Source organism: Eptesicus fuscus, chromosome 23 (genome assembly GCF_027574615.1).
Source record: "Eptesicus fuscus isolate TK198812 chromosome 23, DD_ASM_mEF_20220401, whole genome shotgun sequence".
In the NCBI taxonomy this organism is placed as follows: Eukaryota; Metazoa; Chordata; class Mammalia; order Chiroptera; family Vespertilionidae; genus Eptesicus; species Eptesicus fuscus.
In genome coordinates, this window is record NC_072495.1 from 15,156,512 (window position 1) to 15,179,943 (window position 23,432).

Sequence of the window (23,432 nt, forward strand, 5' to 3'; positions counted from 1 at the left end):
AGGGGCCAATCCGGAGTCCAGAGACGCGCCCTAAATTCCTGCCAGGGCCGAGGTCAAGTTAAAGGATGGGTATGGGTATGGCTTCGGCTGCCCAGTGACCCCTGACCCTTCTTTCCTGGCCAGGATAAAACTCGTCGGCTACCCCTTTCAGGGCTGAGACCCTCAGGAGAGAAAGAAGAAGAGCGGTGTCTGGGCTCCAGCACAGACTCGGGCACCCATAGTTGGGGGTGATGGCAAGGCCCAGAATGGATGACAGACCCGTGGGTCACTGCCTGGGACCCAGACACATTGGGTCCCTCTCCTCTCCCTCCCCTCTACCCCCCGCCCCGGCAGGAGTGTGTGTGGGGGTCTTACCATTGACAGTCAGGGTCACCTCTCGCTCACCGGCCCCTACCCGGGGCACCACGGCTCGGCACACGTACTTCCCAGCATCCTCCTGGCGGACGGCTTTGAGGGTCAGGGTCTTCTCGTTGCTCAGGACCTAGGAGAATCGGGGTGCATCAGACACAAAGAGTGGGGGTGGGTGCTCTCTGTCTTTCGGAACCAGAGAGTCCTCGGACAGGCCTGGCGAAAGCCACACGTGTCCGGCATCTCAGGAAGAACAGGGCCAGGGAGGAGACGGACGGTTACTGCGCAGCACCTGCGTGTGGGGGAGCCCACACCACAGAGGGTGGGAGGCAGCCCTGGAGGTGGGGTGCGGAATGAGTGTGGAGGAGGGGGACTCCCTGGCTGGGCCCCGAGGCGGTCTCATACAGGGAGGGGCTGCCGGAGCAATGACCCTACAGCTGACCTTTGCAGGCCCCTGGACCTGCCTCTCCCAGTCACTTCCAGGATCGCTTTGGGGTGTGGTTTGAGGGGGAGAAAAGAAAGCACTGGCTAGCTCCGAGTCGGAATCCTGGCTTCTGCCTCCCCACCTCCCGCCGGCTCTGGCCGGTCCTCCGGAGACACGCTCCTTTGCACACTGAGGAACTCGCCTGTCTTAGCAGAGGCTCAGAGAGAGCAACGAACCCAAAAGCTAACGGGTGACAACTCTCTGCCTCTCACTCTCCGTGTGTGGGTGACCCCCAGCTGTTCTTCCCAGGGTCACGGCGGGAAACCCACAGCGGCTGCTTGTGTGAAGGGCCGAGGAGGTCCCTGTGGGTACCTGGGGTGCCCTCTTCTCTTTCTGGAGCCTCTTCCTGGAGCCTGACACCCCGGTATAAGAGTGACAGGGCCCTGGAAGGCAGTGCCCCCGGGACCGGGGTCCCCCACCCCAGGCAGAGGCCCCTGGGGTCTGAGCTGCGGACTCACCACGCCGGAGCCCCGTTTCATCCAGACGATGGTCAGGGAGGGGTTCCCGGTCCAGGCGCAGCTGAAGACGGCCTCCGAGCCCAGGTCCACGAGCAGGGACTGGGGCTCCGATGTTATCCGGGGCCCGACTGTGACGGGTGAGGGACAGACAGGGCGCGGTGGGCGGGGGCTCTGGGGACCGCTTTGCGGCTGCCTCCCCTCCCCCATCCGGTGCCTGGGCCACCTCAGCATGTGCCAGCCCATGCCCTCACACTTCAGTCCTCTGCCCTTGGGCCTCGGGTCGGGGATAAGGGAAAGGCCCGCCCGCCGGGATGGACAGCACCAGCCGAGGAAAAAGGCTTCGGCCCCCTTTGTGCCTGGATATGCCCTCAGGGCTCTCCCACCCCCATCCCTCTGTCCTGGTCCCAGGAAGCGCCCATCCCAAGGTGCGGGCAGAGGGGCCTTCCTCCCTGGGCCTAAAGACCTGCATGTGTCTGCCCTCGAGTCAAGTGGCTGCTCCCCGAGCCTCCCGGCCCCCCTAGGGGCTCTGAGCTGTGGAATGGAGTGGCCAGGCGGCTCCCTGGCGTCCCCACCTCTGCTCTCAGGCTGTCCTCTGTCCCAGCCCCTCCCAGCCTCTTGTTCGAGCCCACGTGTTGCCCACACCCCTGCTACGTGGCGGGGTTAATGGAGGCTCCTCTCTGCACCCCCTTCCCCGAGCCTCCTGCGGACCAAGCCTGGCCCCAGAATGAGGACGATGGTGAACTCTTAGGCACCGGACAGAGGGTGTGCAGGGAGTGGCTTTCAGGGAGTGAGAGTGAAATCTGGGGTGGGGTCGGGAGCCTGTATAAGCTCCCCCCCCCCCCATATGGGAGGGAGCACAGTGCTCAGCTGAGGCGGGGGAGGGGTGGGGGTGGGGAAGGGTCAGGTGTAGAGGAAGTGTGGGAAGGGGCTTTAACGCTGGAAAGGGCCGTGGAGGAGCTAATGATCATCGCTGTGATGCACCCAGCTGCCCATCGGCTGGGCGGTCTCTGCCAGGCCCCCGGGAGGAGGGGCACCTCGGGGGGGGGGGGGGCCCTGAACGGGAGGGGCAGGCTGGGGGGACAGGCAGTGATTTGCTCGGAGCTTGGTCTCAGGTCTCATCCTGCCGCCACACCACAGCACCGGTCCCCGGGCCCTGAGCAGAGGCCCCCCCAGGCCGGTCCCCGGGCCCTGAGCAGAGACCCCCCCGGGGCCCGCGCCCCCAGGGGAGCCCCCAGACTGGGCACTCACAGTAGACGTCCACGGTGCGGCTGATGTTGGTGCTGCCCAGGGCGTTGGTCACCTCGCAGGAGACGGGCTCCGAGAAGTAGGTGTAGTCCACGGGCGTGCGGTACACCTCTCCCGACGCCTCCTTGATGACCTGGCCCCGCTTGGCCCACCTGCAACACAGGCCCCGGAGGCTGTGGTGGCCTCAGATGCCCAGGGCGCCCCTCCCACCGGGGCGGAATGTTACTCTGGGAGCTGGGCGTATCCAGGCCACAGAGAGGGAGCCGGGCCTGGGGCAGGGGGGCAGCCCCCGCGGGTCCCTCGGGGGAACTCCAGGCAGGGCGACTTCCCGGGCCGGGGAGCGGTTGGCGGTGCAGGTGGTGGGCTTCGGTCTGAGGGTCACCAGGCGGTCAGGGGCACTGGCCGAGTGGGTTATTCTGGAGGGAGGTGGTTTGGCTGTCCAGTCGGTCAGCCATCTGGCTGGCTAGGCGATGGATAACACACTGTCAGTCCCCAGACGGCGTGGCCACCGGCTCTGAGCCTGTCAGGGACCCTGTCCTGGCCACGTTGGACAAGAAGGAAGCGGAGTCCGCGACCTCAGAGGCCAAGGTGTCATGGCGTGTGCCCACACCTGCAGGCATGCCCCCTGCCCTCCCAACACCCCCACACCCAGAAATGAAGCTCCAGGAAGTCGGGGTCCACGCAAGGTGAGAAGCTGAGGGAGAGGGGTGAGCAGGGCTCCCAACCACCCCTCCCCTCGGCCAGTTCTGTCAGCTCTCCTGTCCCGACTCCTGTCCCCAGAGTAGGTCCCCTCACAGTGCCCCTCTCTCCCTTCCACCCGCCCCATCCCCAGGGATCACACTTGCTCTTTTTTTCTGTGCAGTTTCCACCCCCCTCCCTTGTCCAGCTCCTCGGAGGCCTCGGCTCCATCTGTCCTGGTTTGTCAGGGAGGCAGGAGGCAGGCTGTGCTGACTTCTTTCATCAGCCAGTCGTCCGACCAATCAGAGCCAGCCGAGCAGGGGTGGGGGGGGGGGGGGGGACCAAGAGCCTCGGGCCTGTCTGGGTCCTGGCCCTGGACCGCAGAGCACTGTGTGGGCCAGGGACTGGGCAGCCCCTGTCCCGGGGCCAGTGCTGGGGTCCCTCGGGGGTGTGAGTGCGCGTACGCCCGCCGTGGGGCTCTCCTTACGGGTCTCCAAGGTGGACAAAACTCACTTTAAAATCACAAAGCTGCCCTAGCCGGTTTGGCTCAGTGGATAGAGCGTCATTCCACAGACTGAAGGGTCCCGGGTTCGATTCCGGTCGAGGGCACGTACCTCGGTTGCAGGCTCGATCCCAGGCCCTGGTCAGGGTGTGTGTGGGAGGCAACCAATCCATGTGTCTCTCCCACATCAATGTTTCTGTCTCTCTCTCTCCCTCTCCCTTCTCTCTCTGTGTCTCTCCCCCACCCTCCTACTCTCTCTAAAAGTCAATGGAAAAATACCCTCGGGTGAGGATGAACAACAACAAAAATAAAAATAAAAAAATCACAAAGCTACCAGCTCGCTCCTCCTGCAGTTCAAGACCGGTGCTGACGGGTCCTTTGGCCCCCACCACTGTCACCCTGTGCCCACGAATCCCTGTGACCACAGAGCCCCTGCTGGCCCTGCCTGCACCCCACTTCCTCTCACTCCCGGCTCCATCCTGGGGCCGCGGAGGCCCGTCCCTCCAGCCGGGAGACCGCCATCCCCCCAGGCTGGCACCATGTGGTTCTCATTGCGAATTAATATCGGGTAATTATTAAGAACACGATTAATAAATAACAATTATCGTTTAACAACAGAGCAAACCATGCTCCCTGAGAGCTTAAGGAGCTTCCCAACAAACCATTATGAGTTATTCATGAATCACTTCAGTTTCTAACTTTAATTTAATGACCCGACTTAATTGGCACTGCCCCTGCCTGAGGCGGATGAATCGGGGGGGGGGGGGGGAGAATGAATGGGACGCGTGATTGGGGATCTGTGTCCAACCCTTACTCCTCCCGCCTGGCTGGAGCGAGGGGGGTCGGGGCGGGACCCAGGCCGCTGTGTGCTGCGGGGAGGCCTGGAGGAAGCCGGATCCACCTTGAAGCGTTCTCAGGACCTTTGGCTGATCAGAAGTCCACGGGGAAGGGGACAGGTAAGAACAAGTGCCCACCTGCAGGGTGCCCCCGGGCCCACCTGACAGCTCCCTCCCCACCCGCCGACTGTGACCCACAGGGTTGGATGGAGATGGGGTGGGATGCCCCGGGCCCAGTTGTGTTAACTCTTTAGTTAAAAAAAAAACTTGGAAATTATGGGGAAGTTGCAAGAAGAGTGCAATGAACCGCCTTTCCCCTTCACTGGACTCACCAGCGGTCCCTCTCTTGCCGTGTCTGCGTCATGACCCCGTCTCATGGGTACACTTACACCTGGTCACCGTCGTCATCACCGGGGTTCTCACCCCATCTTTTCTGGGGTCACCGGGCCTCAGAAGTTTGCTCCAGACCGGCCCCTGGACCTCCTGGGCTGCATGACTCCAGGGATCCCCTAGTCCAGTGCACAGCTACGCCAGACAGGGCAGATGGATTTGCATCCGACTTAAAAATACCCTCGAGCCCCGACCGGTGTTGCTCAGTGGTTAGAGCGCCAGCCCGAGCACCAAAGGGTTGTGGGTTTGATTCCCGGTCAAGGGCATGTACCTGGGTTGCAGCTTCGATCCCAGCCCCGGTCAGGGTGCATGTGGGAGGCAACCAATCCATGTGTCTCTCTGATCCAATCAATCAATGATTCTCTCTCATCATTGATGTTTCCGTCTCTCTCTCTCCCTCTCCCTTGCTCTCTGAAATCAATAAAAATATATTTTAAAAAATAATAAAAATTGATGGAAAAAATATCTTCAGGTAAGGATTAAAAAAAAAAAAACACCCTCGAAGGTAAAGACTTGTCTGTTTCTGGTCCCCACGTTGTTTCATTATCTGCACTGCAGGGGGCGCTGCCTGGATTCCAGCCTGAACCTCTGGCTGCCTCTCCGGCCCATTACCTCGGATTCTGCCTCTGGGGCGGCACTGCCCCTCTGCCATCCCTGTCCTCCCCCCCACACTGGCCAGTATTTCCTCCTCGGAGACCATCAGCCTCTCAGGCGCTGGCGGAGGCTGCAGCTTAATGACCCATTTCCACGGCAGAGGCCGCACTCCGGGTGCCTCCGTCAGGTCTGGGCTGGTGGGAAGGGACGGGGTGGAGTCAGGGCCACGGTGAGATCCAGGAGGAGGGGAGGCGAGTCTGCCCTTGAGCACCTCTGAGGTCACTGTCTCTTGGACGCCTCACGCGGTGATGGGGCGCAGGCAGGAGGGGCAGCTCTGAGCATTTATCCCGTCAGTCAGCCCGCGTCCCCGAGAACAGTACACGCCACACACTGTGCTCCACGCTGAGCGCCATATGCGGCTCCAATTGCAGTGCTTGCCTCCGAGAAGCTCCGTCAACGGGGACAGACGAGCGTGGAAGCGGCCGCGATGCCTTAGCGGTGCTGGGAGCCAGGGATGCTCGGGGGCCACGGGCACGAATGGTCCCAGGTGCCCGCGGGACAGGCAGCCGTCCCAGAGCCCCCGCCCTGCCCAGGCGAGCAGTTGGGTGACGCAAGACTAGAATCCAGATGCTGACCTTACTGGTTCCCCTGGATGGGTTTTTTTTTGTTTTTTTTTAAAATATATTTTATTGATTTTTTTACGAGAGGAAGGGAGAGGGATAGAGAGTTAGAAACATCGATGATAGAGAAACACCGATCAGCTGCCTCTTGCACAACCCCTACTGGGAATGTGCCCGCAACCAGGGTACATGCCCTTGACCGGAATCGAACCCGGGACCTTTCAGTCCGCAGGCCGACGCTCTATCCACTGAGCCAAACCGGTTTCGGCGTCCCCTGGATGGTTTTCACATTTTTTCCCTGAGCCTCTCTCCCTCTTTTCAGAAAGAAGGGATCGTCGAGCTATCCACACCGGAGGGTGACACCTACCGTCTCCAGCGGAATGGGAGCGCCCCTGTGCGTGAAGGAGAGGGGCTCCGCCGGCCAGGGTGGCGGGGAGAGGCAGGCGGGAGGGGGTCCTCACCTGGCCGGGGTGGGCGGGGTGGTGGGGCACGGAGAAGGAGCGGGGGCACCCCCACTGAACCAGCAGGGTGCCGGGTACCCAGGCCCACAGCGACAGCCCAGGTGACAGGCGGGGGTGGAGGCCCCGGTGGCCAGGCCGCGCCTCTCAGCCTGACGGCCCTCACCTGTACTGCGTGACGGCCGGGTTGGCCTTGGCAGAGCAGTGGAAGGTGACAACGTTGTCCTCCAGCACCGGCTGTGGCTCCACCGACAGATTGACCAGCGGGGGGTCTGCAGGAAGAAGGGAGTCCCTTGTAGGCCGGGGAGCTGGGTCCACGGTTTGGGGGACGAATGAGGCCGGAAGACCCTCCTCGGTGACCTGGAGGGTACAGGCCAGAGTTCCCGCCCCCACGATCCTGGGGACCCTCAGAGCAGCCACCACTCCAGGGGTCCCCAGAAAGCTGGTGGCTTCAGCAGGGGTGCCCCACTCCCTGGAGGTGCCTGCTTCAGGCAGTCCTGGGCGGCGGGGGGTGCGGGCAGCGGGGGGTCCCTCTGTAGGCCCAAAGCCTGGTGTTTCAATGGGCAGCCAGCTAGGAAGCACGGCTGCCCGGCCTCAGGGTCGTGCCGCCCACCGCCCAGCTTTCGGAGAGAACCAACGGCTTCAGGAAGGAGAAGGGAGGAGGGGGGTGCCGTGGCCCGAGGGGAGGGTGGACACTGAGGCCAGTTGAAATGCAAGCGGTCTGTCTTTGAAATGCCCGTGTCCTGTCTCTGTGCATCCGTTCACTGGGACGTGGCATTCACACCCTTTCATCAGCCTGATCATCTCCCCGGCGTCCTGACAGGTGGCCCCCAGCCCCCCGGCGCCCCCCTTCAGCGTGATGAGAAGCTCACAGAGCTAAGTGGGGGGGGGAGGTAGAAGAGAGGGGGAATGGAGAGAGGGAGAGAGACAGGGAGATGGGAGCAGAGAGGCACACGGGGAGCTGACAGAAAGGATGGCAGGCGGAGACCTACATGGGGGAGAGACGAGGAGGAAAGGGCGGGGGGCAGAGAGTGAGAAGTGCAGAGGAAGAACCAGACAAAGAAGCAGAGAGCTTCGAGTCTAAAGCGTAGTTCACATGGTCACAAAGATGCGTGTGGCAAGGAGGAGCCATGAGAGCTCGCCTCCCAGGAGAGCTACGACCCCCAGGACTGGCAGCCACTCCCGGCTGCTGCCCATCAGGCGAGTGCCGGCCCACGCAGCCAGGACCTGCAGCTCCCAGGCCAGACTGCGCAGGAGACCCGGCCCCCTATCCACGCAGGGCTGGCCGGCTAAGCTGGGCACCCGGAGGCTGAGGGCGCCACCCGGGGACATGGAGACCCAGGGAGGAGCTTGCATCTCATGGGGGTTGGGGGGAGCATGCTCTGCAGTATAGGCGCTTGAGAGCTGCCCTCTGCGTCTGAATGTGTGGCTGGCTCCCGTCCCCCATTCCGACATCAATATCAGGAGGCGAGTGGAGCGCCTCCATCCAACTCTTGTGGAGGAGGTGATGGCGCCGGTGGGACAGAGTCTAGAAACCCAACACGGAAATCGGGGGGCAGTTCCGGGAGGCCCACCCCACCTTTGTCAAACGATGGGTCTTGGGGAGCAGGGGGATGGAGCACATACCTATGGGGACCCTTCTTGCTGCTTGGGCCCCTCTCCCATCACCCACCTGCCATGCTCAGCTCATCCTTGGAACTGTCTCCCGCAGCTTCCCCCACCTCTTTGCCACGCCCTCGATACCTGCCTTTCCTGCAGGACCTCGGAGAATGGGCCCCAGGAAGCACCCCAATGAGAAGATAGATTTCGTCACGCACAGATGCGCTCCCCTTCCTGGCTGCTGGACCAGCTGACGCCCACACCTCCGCTGTGGCCGCACCTCCACCCTGGCCACAGCCCCTGCGCTCCCCCTCCAGGCCCCTCCTCTCGTGGTGCAGGATATGAACTCGCAGGCGTCTACCAGGCTCCAGGGGCCGACATAGTTTGTGCCACATCCAACTATTAAACATGATTTTAGTCCCACGCGTGATGTCGGCTGCGTAACTTGCAGAGGGCAGCTTTGATGTAGCTGGTGGAACCGAGATCACATGGAACAGATGTTACAGCTGAGCCTGTTAGTGTTTCTATCAGCAACGCGTGTGTGCGTGTGTGTGTGCGCGCGCGGATATGTGCGTGTGGTGTGTGTGTGTGTGTGTGTGTGTGTGTGTGTGTGCATGCTCAGGGGAAGTATTACAAGGAGGCGGGGGTGGGAAGAGAGCGAAATTCCATGACTTGGTGGTTTTATAGCACATCCATTTGCAACTTGGCAGCTGGATGCAGAGTCCAGATGTAGCGAGACTTTGGGGGTGTTAAGCTTTCTCTCCCATTACTCAATCTGGGAGCTTTGTCTTCCGTTGGGTAACATAGAAAGACCGAGGGAAACAAACAACAAATGTGCTTTTGCTGAGTGTGGCTGCTTCCTGGTTGCCTGAGAAAACGAGCAGGCTTGCAAAGGCAGCTCCTCCAGCCCATGGCGTCCCCAGCCAACACCTGGGTGCTTACTGAGCGAGCAAATGGAGCAATGGAGGAAGAGGCTGGGGGAGGCTGGGGGTGGAGAGAGCTTGATCTTTGCTTGGCACACGCATGCAGACACTTTCGGGAGGGGACACATGGATGGAATCCCCTGTCAGGGATGTGGGGGGCCCTAGCCTGTGGGTGGGGGCTCAGGGGGAGGGGTGGCCGCACTCTGTGCATGGTAACAACAGCTGACAGGTGCAAAGTGCTCACCACGTGCCAGGCACTGTGCTAGGCACAGCATCTCAATGACTGAATCTAACCTCACAGCAACCCTATGAGGTAAGCATTGCTACCGCTGCATTCAGATGAGGAAACTGAGGCACAAAGAGGTTAACGAACCAGGTGAACCTTGGCAGAACCAATTCAAACCAGGAAGAATGCTGTGGCCTTAACCACGGCCTGCACTTCCTCGGATGGGGCGGGCCTGTGAGCAGGCACCTGGGTGCTGAGCCTCCATCCATGATCCTGCACTTCCTCGGATGGGGCGGGCCTGTGAGCAGGCACCTGGGTGCTGAGCCTCCATCCATGATCCTGCACTTCCTCGGATGGGGCGGGCCTATGAGCAGGCACCTGGGTGCTGAGCCTCCATCCATGATCCTGCACTTCCTCGGATGGGGCGGACCTATGAGCAGGCACCTGGGTGCTAAGCTTCCATCCATGATCCTGCACTTCCTCGGATGGGGCGGACCTATGAGCAGGCACCTGGGGGCTGAGCCTCCATCTGACCTCTTCCTGAGGCCTCCCTCCTCACGTGGCTGAGATGTCCTTGGGAAGAGAGGCCGCCAGGGCCCAGGGACCTGGCAGGGCTGGCGTCCTCCACCGACGCAGACTATCATCTCGCGCCCTGGTAAATCGATCATCTCATTAGAGTGCATTTAGGGCAATGCCTTTTAGTAGCTGGTGGGCCGATGTGTGGGGAAGGCTTTCCTGCTGAGGGAGGTCCCCGGTGTGATGCATATGGCCTGGAGCGCTGCTTCCCCAGTCTCCCTGCCGGGCCCAGGCCGTGGCCCTGGGAGCCAAGGGGGAGGGGGTTTCTTTGGTGCAGGATTCGCAGCTGGCACAGGCCTCCTGCCCGGGTTGGGGATGGGTGGGAAAGAAGGGAGGGGCTGTGCCACGGCCACAGCTGGCAGCTCGGCCATCGAAGACTTGTGCCTCCCTGCCTCCTTCCTCCCAGGGGGGGCTTGTGTCTGGAGAGAGCTCTGATTCGTGGTCAATCCTAGGGCAACAAGGGAGCTCGGATGTTACTCAGTGCAATCAGACAAGGCCCTGGAGTCCCGCCGTGGGGCACCCAGCTCAGACCCGCACTCCTGGGGGTGGAGCCTTCCTGGCCGCTGGACCAGCTGATGCCCACAGCTCCTTGCCTCCTCCCCGTGGCCGAGCCTGCTGCTCTACGTCACGGCTGCTGTGCAGAAGCAGGTGGGCATGGAGAGCCAGGCCCTGGGCGAGGACAAGGGGAGGAAGGCACCCCTCTGAGGCTGATCCCCAAACTTACATGACCCTTAGAGCGAGCATCTTCCTCCCATCACCCTGCTGTTCTTGGATCTCACTGAGTGAGGGATGAAAGAAAACCTCCCCTGCTTGGCGTGGAGCGGGGAGAGGGGGCCAGCAGCTGACGCATACGGTGGAGATAAAGCTCCTCCAGAACTCAGCGCGGTGTCTGCTGTTACAGCCATTTCTTCTGCCCTCTGGAGTGTAACGGTGTCTGCAAGGACTCTAGACACTGAGTGGGAGTGTCTGCTCTTAGGCCCCAAGACAGGTTCAGAAAACCCTGGGCCCAGACTGGGTGGCTCAGTGGTTGAGCATTGATCTATGAACCTGGAGGTCACAGTTGGATTCCCAGTCAGAGCACATGCTTGAGTTTGCAGGCTCGATCCCCAGTGGGGGGTGTGTAGGAGGCAGCCGCTCAATGACTCTCTCTCATCATTGATGTTTCTATCTCCCTCACCCTCTCCCTTCCTTTCTGAAATCAATAAAAAAATAAAAATAAAAGAAAGAAAGAAAATTCTAGGACACAGATCCTTGGAGTGCCATGCGGAACTGAGTCCAGAATGTTGGGAAGTGTTTTGAAATGAATTTGAGTTAAAGCAAATAGAACGATGGGGAGGCAGTGAGTGCCAGCCCATGACGAGGCCCCACTGTGGCACGTGGTGGCCTCGCGCTCCCTGGCCGAGGGGGGCGTAGAGAAGAGCGGCTGACGTGAGCGCCGAGCGCGGGTCGCTGACACCTAACCCGGCCCCGTCTGAGAGGACGGCCACGAAGCGCCTCAGGGAGCCCTGCCTTGTTCTCCGGGACCGACGGGCACTTTGGGGACCTTCCGGGGTCCCCTTCAGGTGACATTCGGGATGGGATGCTGGCGCAGCTCTAAGCCTCATTGCTGTTGATATTCACTGTAGTAACTGACCCTCGCTGAGGCCCACTGTTTGGAAGCACCGAAGAGGGGTCACCAGCGCAGGTCTGCAGCGCGAGGGTGGCCTTGGGCACGCTCACCAGACTTTGGGAGCCTCAGTTTCCCCAGATGGGGCCATCGTCATACCTGCTCTGTACCAAATGGTTGTACAGACTGAGTGAGATAGTACATGCCAAGTACAGGCGGTCTTTTCTCCCTTCTCTGCCCTTGACCGGCCCCTCCACGAGACCCTCTGAGAGGGGCTGGCGCTATTCACCGGGTGTGGAACCCCGAGGGACTGCGTGGGGCCGCCTGGGAGGCCAGCAGGGCCAGGGGTGACCAGGACACTGACTGACGTGGAAGCTCTGCCTTAGGCGGGGGTAGAAACGTGGCTTAAACATGTCACCTGCCAAGGACCCTCATTGAGATGTTTTCGCTCCAGGTGACAGTCAGGACAAGCGGGCCCTTTGGGTGTGCACACATTCAAACCTGCCAGGCCAGGCGCTGTCTGACCCACGTGCTGCCCGAGGATGTCCCGCAGGGAGGCAGCCTGAGGAGCTGCTTGTGCAGGCCGGTCCCTTCCCAAACCCGTGCCCAGGCCGGGGTGTGGGGGTTCCTTCATGCCCGGGCTGGGGTGTGGGGGTTCCCCCATGCCCAGGCCAGGGTGTGGGGGTCCCTCCGTGCCCAGGCCGGGATGTGGGGACTCCTCTGTGCCCAGGCCGGGGTGTGGGGACTCCTCCATGCCCAGGCCGGGGTGTGGGGGTCCCTCCATGCCCAGGCCAGGGTGTGGGGTCCCTCCATGCCCAAGTCGGGGTATGGGGGTTGCCCCATGCCCAGGCCGGGGTGTGGGGGTCCCTCCATGCCCAGGCCGGGGTGTGGGGGTTCCTTCATGCCCAGGCCGGGGTGTGGGGACTCCTCCATGCCCAGGCCAGGGTGTGGGGGTCCCTCCATGCCCAGGCCGGGTCAGTACTCACGCTGGATGTCGATGGTGACCGAGGTCTCCTTCCCCGCGGGGATGGCTTTGTTGGTGGCTCGGCACACGATGCTCTGCCCGTTCTCCACGTCTCCGGGGGAGATGAACAGAGTGCTCACGATGCTCTCGCGCTTGCCGTCACGGAGCAGGGTCTGGGGGGAGGGAGAGAAGGCCCATGTCGCTCGGCTGGCAGGGCCTGGCAGCTACAGGAGGAGGGAGCCCTGTGCTTGGAGGCGGGCCGCTCAGGACCCCAGGGCGCCGTCTGTGCGCAGAGCCGGGGTCACCTGGGCTCCCCGGCCTGGCTGCGTGCTGGGCTGCAGGAGAGAAAGGAGCCAGAAAGCTTCCCATCGCGGGAAAATCAGCCTGGACTGGCAGACCCCGGATGAGGAAGGGAGCCGGGCCGGGCTGGATCGGAACCAGGCGGCAGGCCCTGTGCAGTAATTCCCATCGCTCTGCCCTTTGTGTCCGGGCAGGGGGCTCCGGGTCTGCGGGAAGCTCTGAGGCGTGTGTGACAGGCAGAGCTGTTGTCCCGCCACAGGGACATGGTCTGTCGAAGGGGGTGTAGCTTGGGGCGTGGGGGTAAGGGCAGGCCTGGGTGGGGGCGTGGCAGCATCCATGGACACTGACTTATCTAAACCCTTTCAACTTTTCAAATCATTCACTTCCTCACCTCATTAGAGCCCTGGCCAAGTTATAGGCCGGACAGATGTCATGTCTTCCACGGGACAGGTGAGGAAACAGGTGAGACCGAGAAACGTACACTTCAAGGTGGAGGCGAAACAAGTAAGAGGCTCCTGCAGTGGGTTAAGTGGTGCCCCCCCCCCAGGGTTCAGGTCCCCCTGGAACCTCAGAATGTATGTGACCTCCTTTGGAAACAGGGTCTTCACAGATTAGCTAAGTAATTAGCAGTTAGTTGAGACTCTGGATTTGGAATGGGCCCTACAGCCAATGACTGGTGTCCTGACAAGATGGAGAGGCAGAGAGTCTGAGAAACAGAGGAGAGGGCCATACGGAGAGGGCGGCAGAGACTGGAGTGATGCCGCCACAAGCCAAGGAGAGCCGGCAGCCACCTGGCGCTAGAAGAGGCGAGGGAGGGTTCTCCCTAAAGCAGGGGTAGGGGAACCCTTTTTCCTGCCAAGGGCCATTTGGATGTTTATAACATCATCCGAGGGCCATACAACATTATCAGCTTCAAAATTCGCCTGCTATCGGTGGTCAAACATTTAATTAACTCACCCCTCATGCCTTGGCAGGGCCAGAGACCCAAGGATTTCGCGGGCTTTACATGGCTCCAGGGCTGGGCCGGATATTCCCCACCCCTGCCCTAAAGCCTTCGGAGGGAGCGTGGGCCCGTCAGCACCCCGAGTGCAGACTCTGGGCCTCCCCGCTGTGAGACAATGAACTTCAGCTGTTTCGAGCACCAGGTGTAGGCCCTTGTCAGGGCGGCCCTAGGAAACCAATCCCAGTCCTGAGGCTTCTGGTCTCCCGTCTTCCATTCCTTAGTTTCCATGGGACCATGAGGTCATTCTGCAGCTAGGCCCGCCTCGCCCCTCCCCTGCACCCCCTTTCAGGGCCCTTCCCATCAGTTTGGAGCCCTGGGAGGGGAGCCCACCGCTGACCCGCGAGGTGGTGCGTGCTGGGACGGCATGTGGGCAGGAGGGCCACTCCCAGGCGGGACTGGCCAGTCCTCGGACACTGCTGATTCTGGGCAGGAGCTCACTCCCTCCAGAAAAGGGTGGCGGGTGCAGTCTTATTTCACCGGGGAACAGAATAAGAGACTTCCCTTCCTCAAGCCTCCTTTAAACGAACAACGGCCTGGTCTCTAATCTCCCCAGACCCTTGGAAGGAAGGGAGCGCTACCTCTGTTCAGCAGAAGCGAAAACCGAGTTCAAAGTGAGGCAGGAACTTGCTGGGCAGGGCTGGGATTTGCCCTTGAGAATGACCCTGAGCCATGACCCTCCCTCCACAGCTTCCCGACAGTTGGAAGGAGGTGAGTGCGATCTCCACGGGAAGGTGGGAGCAGTTAGGACCACTGGGTGGCCTCCAAGGTCACAGGGCCAAAGGTCACGGAGGCTGCCGGAGCCGCTCTCTGGGTCTGCAGGCCAGTGTGGTCCTGCTTAGCCGGGGCACAGCCTGTGGCCTCCAGCCCTGAGCCATGACCTGAGCCTCCGTCAAGGTCAGCTCATCCTGTGTAGACAAGGCCAGACTCTGAGATGCCAGAGAGATCCCTGGGGCGGGGGAGTCGTCCGCACTGTCTCCCGGAGGCTGGAAAACTGCCCTGGGCCTCGGCAGGTGCGGGTGGCTTGAGGCCTTCCCTGGGCCATCATGGGGTGGTGGCCTTAGCCCTGGGCAGAGGGGTCCCCGGAGAGGGGTTGGGGGAGAGGGATGTGGGAAGTCCTAGCTAGCCACGGGGCAGTCCGGGCAGTGGGTGGGGTGCAGGCTCCAGGCCAGGAACTGGATGGGGACCAACCAAGGCACCTGCACAGAGAAGGCACAGAGGGTTGGCCCCCAGCCCAACCCCAGCGGAGGGCGCTGCACCGCACCACAGCCGCAGGCTGGCTCGGGCCGGGCAGCAGACCGCCTGCGTCTATAAATATCGAAGCGATAATAAGAACAATTTCCTGGGTGGAAATAAGACCTGGGGTGGAGCGTGTCTGTGTACGTGTATGTGTGCATGTGTGTGTGTGTGTGTGTGTGTGTGAAGTGGGGAGGGTGTCCATACTATGCCCCCCCTTCTCTTTACTCCCCCATTGTGCTAACAAGGGGCATGGACATACGCTGGACTGAGCTGGCCCCTCCGCTGATCTGCTCTTTGCGGCTGAGGGGCAGGGCCAGCGGGTGCCCGCGCTCCTAATGAGGCCCCGGGACTGCCTCCCGCTGCCTCCCGCCGCCTCCCCGCCCAGGGTGCTCCTCTGCCTCCGAATGATGATTAATGACATATTTACTGTGTCCGGGCGTGTGCTTTTCTGGGAAATAAAAATTCTGGTTCAAGCTGTTTGTTCCACCTAATTAGAGAAAAGGGAGATGTGTTCATTAAACCAGGGAGAGAGGGGAAGGCAGGCTTGCGGCTCCCACAGGAGGCTCACCCCGGCTCCCAGCTCGCGGGGACCCCAGGCCCTGGACCCAGGGAAGGGCCAGGTCTGCAGGGATGCCCTGGGAGAGGAGGCCGAGAAAGGCCAGGGAGGCCTGGGAGCCCGCAGGGTGGAAAGCTGGCTGGGGGAAGGGGGGGCGAGTGGCCTGCCGGCTCCCGCCCAGCCTCCATCTCTCTCACCCTCCTTTGTCTCCTTCCCTCATTCCTTCCTAATCTCCTCACTTCTCAGCTTTCTTTCTTTTCCTTCATTCTCCTCAGACAGATCTCCCCTGTACTCATATGCAAATGAACCTTTGGGCTGTGAGGCCTTGAAGGTCCCAGCCAGCCCAAAGTTCTATCATTGGCTGATTCTTGTCACAGCCCACGGGCCCTTTCTTCCCAGCTCCTTCTCTTCGCTGAACTTGGCTCTGGGGACACGCTGGGGGCCCCAGCCCCCCACCTCCTATTTCAGAAACCTTCGTCCGTGTGCAAATCAGCTCATCCAGTGAATTATTAACGGCGAGTCTTCCTTCTGTTTCTGGGCCACTACTTCCTAGGCCTGGGGCAGCCCTCCCTCCGGCTTGGTGGCACGCGTGTGCTGCCGGGTCCCAGCCCAGGCGGCCCCTCGTGACCCTGATGGCAGCTCTCGCAGGTGCACAAGGACCAGCGCAGCTGCGTGTGCAGGCGTGCGCAGGCGTGCGCTGGGGCGGGCGTGCACCTGACCCATGCACGGGGGTGAGTGCGCCGAGCAGTAGCCTTCGTGGATGGGTTTCCAGCTCTCTCTGCCTCCAAGGACCCTCGGGCTGTCCCAGTGGCTCTGTGAGGTCTGGGGCTCGTCTCTAACCCCTGCCTGCCCGGGCGCAGCTCCCTGTCTGTGCCCCATGCCCCACCCCCGAGGGCAGGCCCTTGGCCTTCAGTTGGCAGTGGTCCTGGGGGCCGGGCTGGCCAGGGACAGAATGCGCCCTGGGAGCGGGCGTCCAGTGCAGGTGGCAGCCAAAGCCCCCGGGGGCCTCCGCTGGGTAGTGGAGAGGCCAGGCTGAGCCCAAGAGATGGGAGGCCAGGAGATGCCTGCGGTGGGGTTATGGGGGGGGGGGTGGAGGGGACCCCATGTGAGGATGATGGAGGTTTTCAGGGGACGCAGTGGGTGGGGCCTCAACCCCTGTGCTTAAAAGAGGCCTGGAGTGAGACCCAATTGCCTGGCAACCAGGCCTCCACTCCTCTCTTCTTCACTCACCTCCCCCACCTGTGTCTTTTTAAAAAAAACAAAAGCAAAAAACATCTGATTCCCCTCTCTACAAGCTGCCTGGGGAATCCACCAGGGCCGGTTGTCTCGTCGCCTGAATGGGGATGGACGGGAAGGTGGAGGCCTGCACGGTGCATTTGCCCAGACCCTGCTTTCTCAGGCACCTCCCTCTGTGTCCTGGGGCCGGGAGTGATGCCCCGTCACAAAGATGCCAGGAAGAGTGGAGGCTGCTGGGTAGAGGCTCTAGGCCCTGATAGGCAGATGGATGGAGGACGCTGGGGCGACAGGTGGGGAGAGAGTACCCAGCGGAGAGGCTGGTGGAGGGAGCTGGGCCCAGTGTGGGGGGTTGTTATTCTACATGTGCTCTTAGATGGGTCCAGTGAGACCCAGGGTCCGGGCAGCAGCCCGCAGCCAGAGGGAGCAGGGGTGGGGGCAGAGGTGAGGGGCTTCGAGGTAGGTATATACATGCCGGGCTAAGACCCAGCACCTCTCCGGGGTCCAGGCCTCGTCCCTGCACCTGGCAGCAGCTTGTGAAGTAGCAGGTGGAGCGGGGGCCCTGGCTCCCCGGGGAGAGTTCTCTCTGGACTCAGCCCATAGTGTCCCCCCTCTTCCTCAGCCTGTCCTGCCCGCCCCCTGGTTTGTGTATGATTCTGGTGCCAGGCCCGGGGAAGATGGCCCGAGCCCGGGGGTCCAGGAAGGGGACTCAGAGAGAGGCCTTGCGATCACTCCAATGTTGCTGCAGCCAGATGCCCACTGGGAGCCCAGGCGCTCACCCACAGGCCAGGCCAGGGGCTTGGAGGCAGTGTGGGTACGAGAGGCCCACCAGCCAGTGGGGGTGAGTCTCTTCCAAGAGACAGAACGTTCAGATGAACAGAGCCATAGAGTGAGAGAGAAAGTGACATGCAGAGAGCGACAGAGACAGAGGGAGAACAAGAGCGACAGACAAGAGAGAGAGAGAGAGAGAGAGAGAGAGAGAGAGCAAGAGCTTCAGAGGTGGGGTGAGCTGCCCCCTCCCTGGGGAGTGCCCACCCCCTGCCCTGCCCCCACCAGCGCTGCCCCCAGGCCTCACCTTGGAGTAGGTGGCCCCGTTGATGACCTCTCCCTTCCGCAGCCAGACGATGGTCGCCGCGGGCTTGGCGTTGTCTGCGTGGCAGGTGAGGTTGAGGGGGTCCCCTGCCCGCAGGCTGATCACGGGCCCCCCCAGGATGACGGGGTCATCGGGTGGCACTGTGGGCAGAGGAGGAGGGAGGTCAGGCTGAGGGCAGCCTGCCCCTCCAGCCGGGCAGCCGCGGAGCTGGCGGGCTTTATGGAGCTGATGACAAACAGTAATTACCATTCTTTAATAACCGTTAATCCCCGAGTATTGTCACAGTAATAACAGCAGTAATCCCGCACACGCGCACGGCGTGTTTATTTGCAGAGGCTGTTCCCAGCAGCGCCTCATCCTCTGCTGGCGAGGAGCCTGCGAGGGGACAGGGCAGGCCATGAACCTGGTCACAGAGCGAGGAGCAGAGCTCCGATGCCCAGACAATATCTGTAGTCTCTTCCTATTTAACAACTTCTTCTCCATCTCCTCCTCCTCCTCCTCTTCTTCCTCCCCCTCCCCCTCCTTCTCCTCCTCCTCCTTCTTTTTCTTCTCCTCTTCCTTTTCCTCCTCCTTCTTCTCCTTCTTCTTCTTCTTCTTCTTCTTCTTCTTCTTCTTCTTCTTCTTCTTCTTCTTCTTCTTCTTCTTCTTCTTCTTCTTCTCCTCCTCCTCCTCCTCCTCCTTCTCCTCCTCCTCCTCCTCCTTCTTCTTCTTCTTCTTCTTCTTCTTCTTCTCCATCTCTTTCTCCTCTATCTCCTTCTCCTTCCCCTTTTCCTTCTCCTCCTCCTCCCCCTCCTTCTAGACAGAAAACTATTTTTTAAATATTTTTTTTTAAATTGACTTCAGAGAGAGGAAGGGAGAGATAGAAACATCGATGACTGAGAAACATCATCCGTACCCACACGCCCCCTACTGGGGACCGAGCCTGCAACCTGGGCATGTGCCCTGACTGGGAACTGGACCGTGACCTCCTGGTTCATGGGTCAACACTCAACCACTGAGCCACACCGGCCTGTCTTCTTTTTCTTTTTTAGACAAAGCCCGGTCACATCTGTTGTCTGATTTCATCCTCACAACAGTCTTGCTAGTAAAACATGATTATGACCCCAACTGCAGACATGTCGAAACGAGGCTCGGCTCAAGGGGTCAGGCTCAAGGTCACGCTGCCAGGGAGTGGCAGAGCCAGGGCTGGGAGCCAACCCCTGACACCTGGAGCACCGGGCGGCCCCTTCCTCTCGGGGGACAGGTGACAGGCAGCCACTCAAGACCGAGACAGCGGTTCAGGGCTGCGCAGCCCTGGCATCGCCTTAGCGCTTTACCCTTCCCCAGCGGCCCCAGCTCCCTCGCCCCAGTCAGAACGAACCTCTCCTGCTGGCTCTCGGCTGGGTTTTCAGTAGCGGGTCCCACACTGTGGCTGCCGCTGGGGACCGGGGTGGCGGGAGGAACCGACATCTCCCTCGGGGCCCTGCGCAGAGCCCCGTGCCTGGCGGGGTCCCATACACACTCGCTAAGGCCCAGGGAGCCACGCCTGTGACCCCATGATGACCCTGGGAGGCAGGGCAGACGCTCACGATGACACGTGGCCAGCGTTTGGAGAAGACGCCCAGAGACGTCAGGCGACTGGTCCAGGTCACAGAGCCTCTCCCAACGTCAGCGCAGTGGACACTTCGGAGGTGCGGCCTCGGAGGCTCCTGCCTCTCCCAGGACAACCCACAGAGGGCAGGTCTCCCTAGAGACGCCCTGGGCACCCTGCTCCTCCTTGCTGGAGGGGCTGGCACCTCAGTTCTGGAGGCTGGGAGGGGCTGACTGCAGTCTGCCAGGGAGTGATCCAGGGGTAGCTGGGGGACAAGCTAGGGCCCTAGAACAAGGACTCAGTGACCGAGAAAGTCCATCGCCCCCCTCCCCACCACCCCAGGCCCTGTGCAAGCCTCCGCGCTGGGGGCTGGGGCAGGCGGTCTCAGAGCTCCAGGCACCCCCATCTCCCCTATAGGTGTTGCTTTCCCCTCCGCCCTCCCCCAGGGCGTACCCCGCAACCTGCCTGGCTTCCTTCTCCTTCCCTGGAGCTCCTGCATCTGGGCTCTCCCAGCGCCCCGGGCCCCTCAGGGAACAGCAGGAGGCTCCGGGTCCCCTTCAGCCAGCGCTCTGCCCTTCCTTCCTGCCTCCAGGGCCTGGCTCAGGACCCAGCCCTGTGAGCACACCCCCCCCTCCTCAGTTTCTATTCCTGAGAAAGAACAAACCCTCAGGGCATCCAGAAGTCCTCATCAGCCCCAGGACTCCGCCCGGATCCTGGCCCAGGGAGAAGTCAGCCTCATCTAACCCTGCCCAGCCTCCCCGGGGGCCTGGGCACAGGCAGATGGTGGGTGTGGGCTGGGCAATCAAGACACCCAGTACCCCCTCATTACTGCCGGAGGATGCGGGTGTGGCCTGGGAGCCGAGGGAGGCTAATGAGGGCTTTGCACCACTGGGGGTGGGCGTTCCACTCGCCGCAGAGGGAGCTTTATCTCCATGGGCCGGGCCTTCCAGCAGGGAGGGCTGGGCTGGCGCCCTCCCTGGGTGGGGGCAGCTTTCTCCCCGGGAGGGGTCCAGGATGCAGGGGCTCCAGCCCAGCTTGCCCAGGGCCAGGAAGACGGAAAAGAACCACCAGCAGCTTTAGGAGTGGAATGAAGCAGCCCGTGGGTGCGGTAGGGTGGAAAGTGCCCTCCGACCGACGGCGAGGCCCGGAGGCAGCCCCTTCTTCCGGTTTTATTTCCTCAGAACTGAAATGGGAGAGGTCGCCTGGCTGGTGTGGCTCAGTGGTTGAGTGTCGACCTATGAACGGTTCGATTCCCGGTCAGGGCACACGCCTGGGTTTCGGGCTCGATCCTCAGTGTGGGGCGTGCAGGAGGCAGCCAATCAATGACTCTCTCTCATCACTGATGTTTCTGTCTCTCTCTCCCTCTCCCTTTCTCTCTGTTTAAATAAATAAATAAATAAATAAATAAATAAATAAATAAATAAATGGGAGAGGTGAACAGGGGATCTGGAACATTCTCCCCAGCACGGACATTCGTGGGGTCTGGCAGTGGTGTAAGCCAGGCCACAGCTTGCACTCTTCCGGGAGAGGTTTTGAAAACCAAGGCCACACACTGACCAGCTGGACCGATTCCTGGAGCTGGACCCCCAGCAGGAGGGCTTTCCAGCTCCCGGCGGGTCCCGTGTGGCCAAGTTTAAGAACCGACGGTCTCTGGGCCTTGGTTCCTGCTCGTAATGCCTCTGGCCACAGTGTGGGGGACTGAGCAGGCCTTTCCAAAAAACAAAGACCGTGCTGGGCGGAGCCCTCCCTCCCTGCTGTGCGGGGCTGTGCTGGGAATACTGGATTGGGGAGGGAGGGGAGCGGAGAGGGGCGTGGGCTGCAGGGTGGATACACACGCACCCACACATCCACCCTCAGAATGGGTGCTGATTACATCTTCCCAAATAAGCGGTTATCACGCCGGGTATTCATGTAGCTATGCATTATTGATTGGCCTTCGCCTGGCTGCACACCAGATGGGGTGTCGGGGGGGGGGGGGAGCGGTGCAGATGGGGCTGGGGTGTGTGGGGTGGATGGGGGAGGAGGGAGGAAGTTGGGGGGCCCACAGGCTGAATAGAAATCAACGGTTTCTGGCAGCTGCAGCTCCCCAGGTACGGAAGGGGGACTCATTCCCTCTCTCTTCTTCGGAGGGACCCAGAGCTGAAGTGCTTGGGGGGTGGGGGTGGTGGTGGTGGGGGAGCCTGGACATGCATTATTCATGAAGACCTCACAGGATTGGTTATTATCCCGAACCACTACAGAGTTTGGTCTCCTAATTTTTAATCACAGGGAAGGTGGAAACGTTAGCCTTTTGTGATTAATCTGGAGATAAAAATAGTTGGCTGTTTTGGTGGTGTGCTCCTTGTCAGTCAGGACAAAATGCATTCACTGTGGAGTGACTGAGGCCTGGGGGCGACCAGAGCGGGTGCAGGGGGAGGGGGGAAAGCTGGCCCCCAGAGCTGGGAGCAGCCAGCGGAGGCCCGGCTCTGCGCTGTCCAGAATGGCCTTTTCTGTGTCCTCCTGTCTTGCTGGCTTCGTCTCGTCCATGAGGGCACAGCTTCCATTCACATCCTCAGCGAGGCCCATGCCGTCGCCCCTCCTCTGCTCTCCATCACACCACCCGCCTGATTTCCCCATCAGGGGGGGTCAAGTTGTCCGTCTCCTTTTACGAGAAAGGAGGCTCCCTAACGACAAAGGAAGACCCCGACGTCTTGGTCGCCGCGGCATTGCCATGTCTAGATCAGTGCCTGACGCGTAGCAGGTGCTCGATAAACACTTGTTGAATGAATGAGCGAACGACCCCTGGGCGGGGGTCTCTCCTGGCCTTCCCCTCCGAGGTCGGCACTTTTCATAGGATGCACGTGTGTGGGTGGATAGAGGTGGGGATGGATGAGTGAGTTGAGTGAGTGCGGGCGGGGGGGTGGGGGTGGGGGGACGAGACAAAGAGGAGGAGGTCCCCAGCCCTCACTGTGGTGTGACATTTGGGGACTGGCTGCTTCCTGCCGTTTCTGGCGGGAGAGGCCTGGGCTGGGGAGGCGTGGTGGTAATGGTGGGGTGCTCCTCAGCCTGTTTTCTTTCTTTTTATTTATTTATTTATTTTTTAAAATATATTTTATTGATTTTTTACAGAGAGGAAAGGAAAGGGATAGAGAGTTAGAAACATCGATGAGAGAGAAACATCGATCAGCTGCCTCCTGCACGCCCCCTACTGGGGATGTGCCCGCAACCAAGGTACATGCCCTTGACTGGGAATCGAACCTGGGACCCTTCCGTCCGCAGGCCAATGCTCTATCCACTGAGCCACACCGGTCAGGGCGAGCCTGTTTTCTTGGTAGCACCCATCTTCTTGGTCCAGGAGGGACCCCAGTCTGATTTGCCTGGATCACAGGCGGGGAAGAAGGCTGCAGGCTAAACAGGGTGACAGATCAGAGACACCCGGCTGCCGGGTATGAGCAGGTTAGCTGCTGGCACTACTTTCCTTTGCTGTTAGGTAGGCATCAGCGTTCAGCCCCAGGCCCTGGGGACTCGGGCAGGGGCGGGGAGTGGGCTGAGTTCAGCCGGGAGTGTGCGAGCTGACTGGACCGGAGGGAGGGCACCTGGGCCTCTGGCTCATCCTGACCAGCACCTCACACCTCCAGACTCTCCCTTCACCCCCGTCGAGGCTGCTGTCCCGATGCCAGCCTTGCTTCCCTCCCCCTTCCTCCCATTCTCCTTCCAGTTCCTCCATTCAGCCTCTTTCATGCCACCGTCTGAGCAGATAACAGCTGAGAAAACCAGACCGGCCTGCCTCCTGGAGACCTTTGCTCCCCGGGCGCCCGGCTGGGCCTGCAGTTCTCTCCCACCTGGAGCTTGTTACAGAGGCAGCTGCTGCGGGGCCCCACCTCCGGGCCTCCCGAATCGGCCCTGGCGTTGAAAAGGACCCCGGGCCCTAACCGGTTTGGCTCAGTGGATAGAG

At 61.1% G+C, this 23,432-nt stretch overlaps 1 protein-coding gene across 1 annotated transcript in view; it reads right to left on the reverse strand.

The window, feature by feature from the left end:
• Positions 1–23,432, reverse strand: part of KIRREL3 (kirre like nephrin family adhesion molecule 3) — a gene marked incomplete at its 5' end in the record, with an annotated part of 91,752 nt that overhangs the window by 16,211 nt on the left and 52,109 nt on the right. Inside the window, 6 exons of the mRNA XM_054712574.1 lie at positions 355–481; positions 1,291–1,418; positions 2,539–2,687; positions 6,780–6,885; positions 12,530–12,680; positions 17,911–18,068. Coding sequence (XP_054568549.1) covers positions 355–481; positions 1,291–1,418; positions 2,539–2,687; positions 6,780–6,885; positions 12,530–12,680; positions 17,911–18,068 — 819 coding nt within the window. The remainder of the gene's footprint in view (positions 1–354; positions 482–1,290; positions 1,419–2,538; positions 2,688–6,779; positions 6,886–12,529; positions 12,681–17,910; positions 18,069–23,432) is intronic.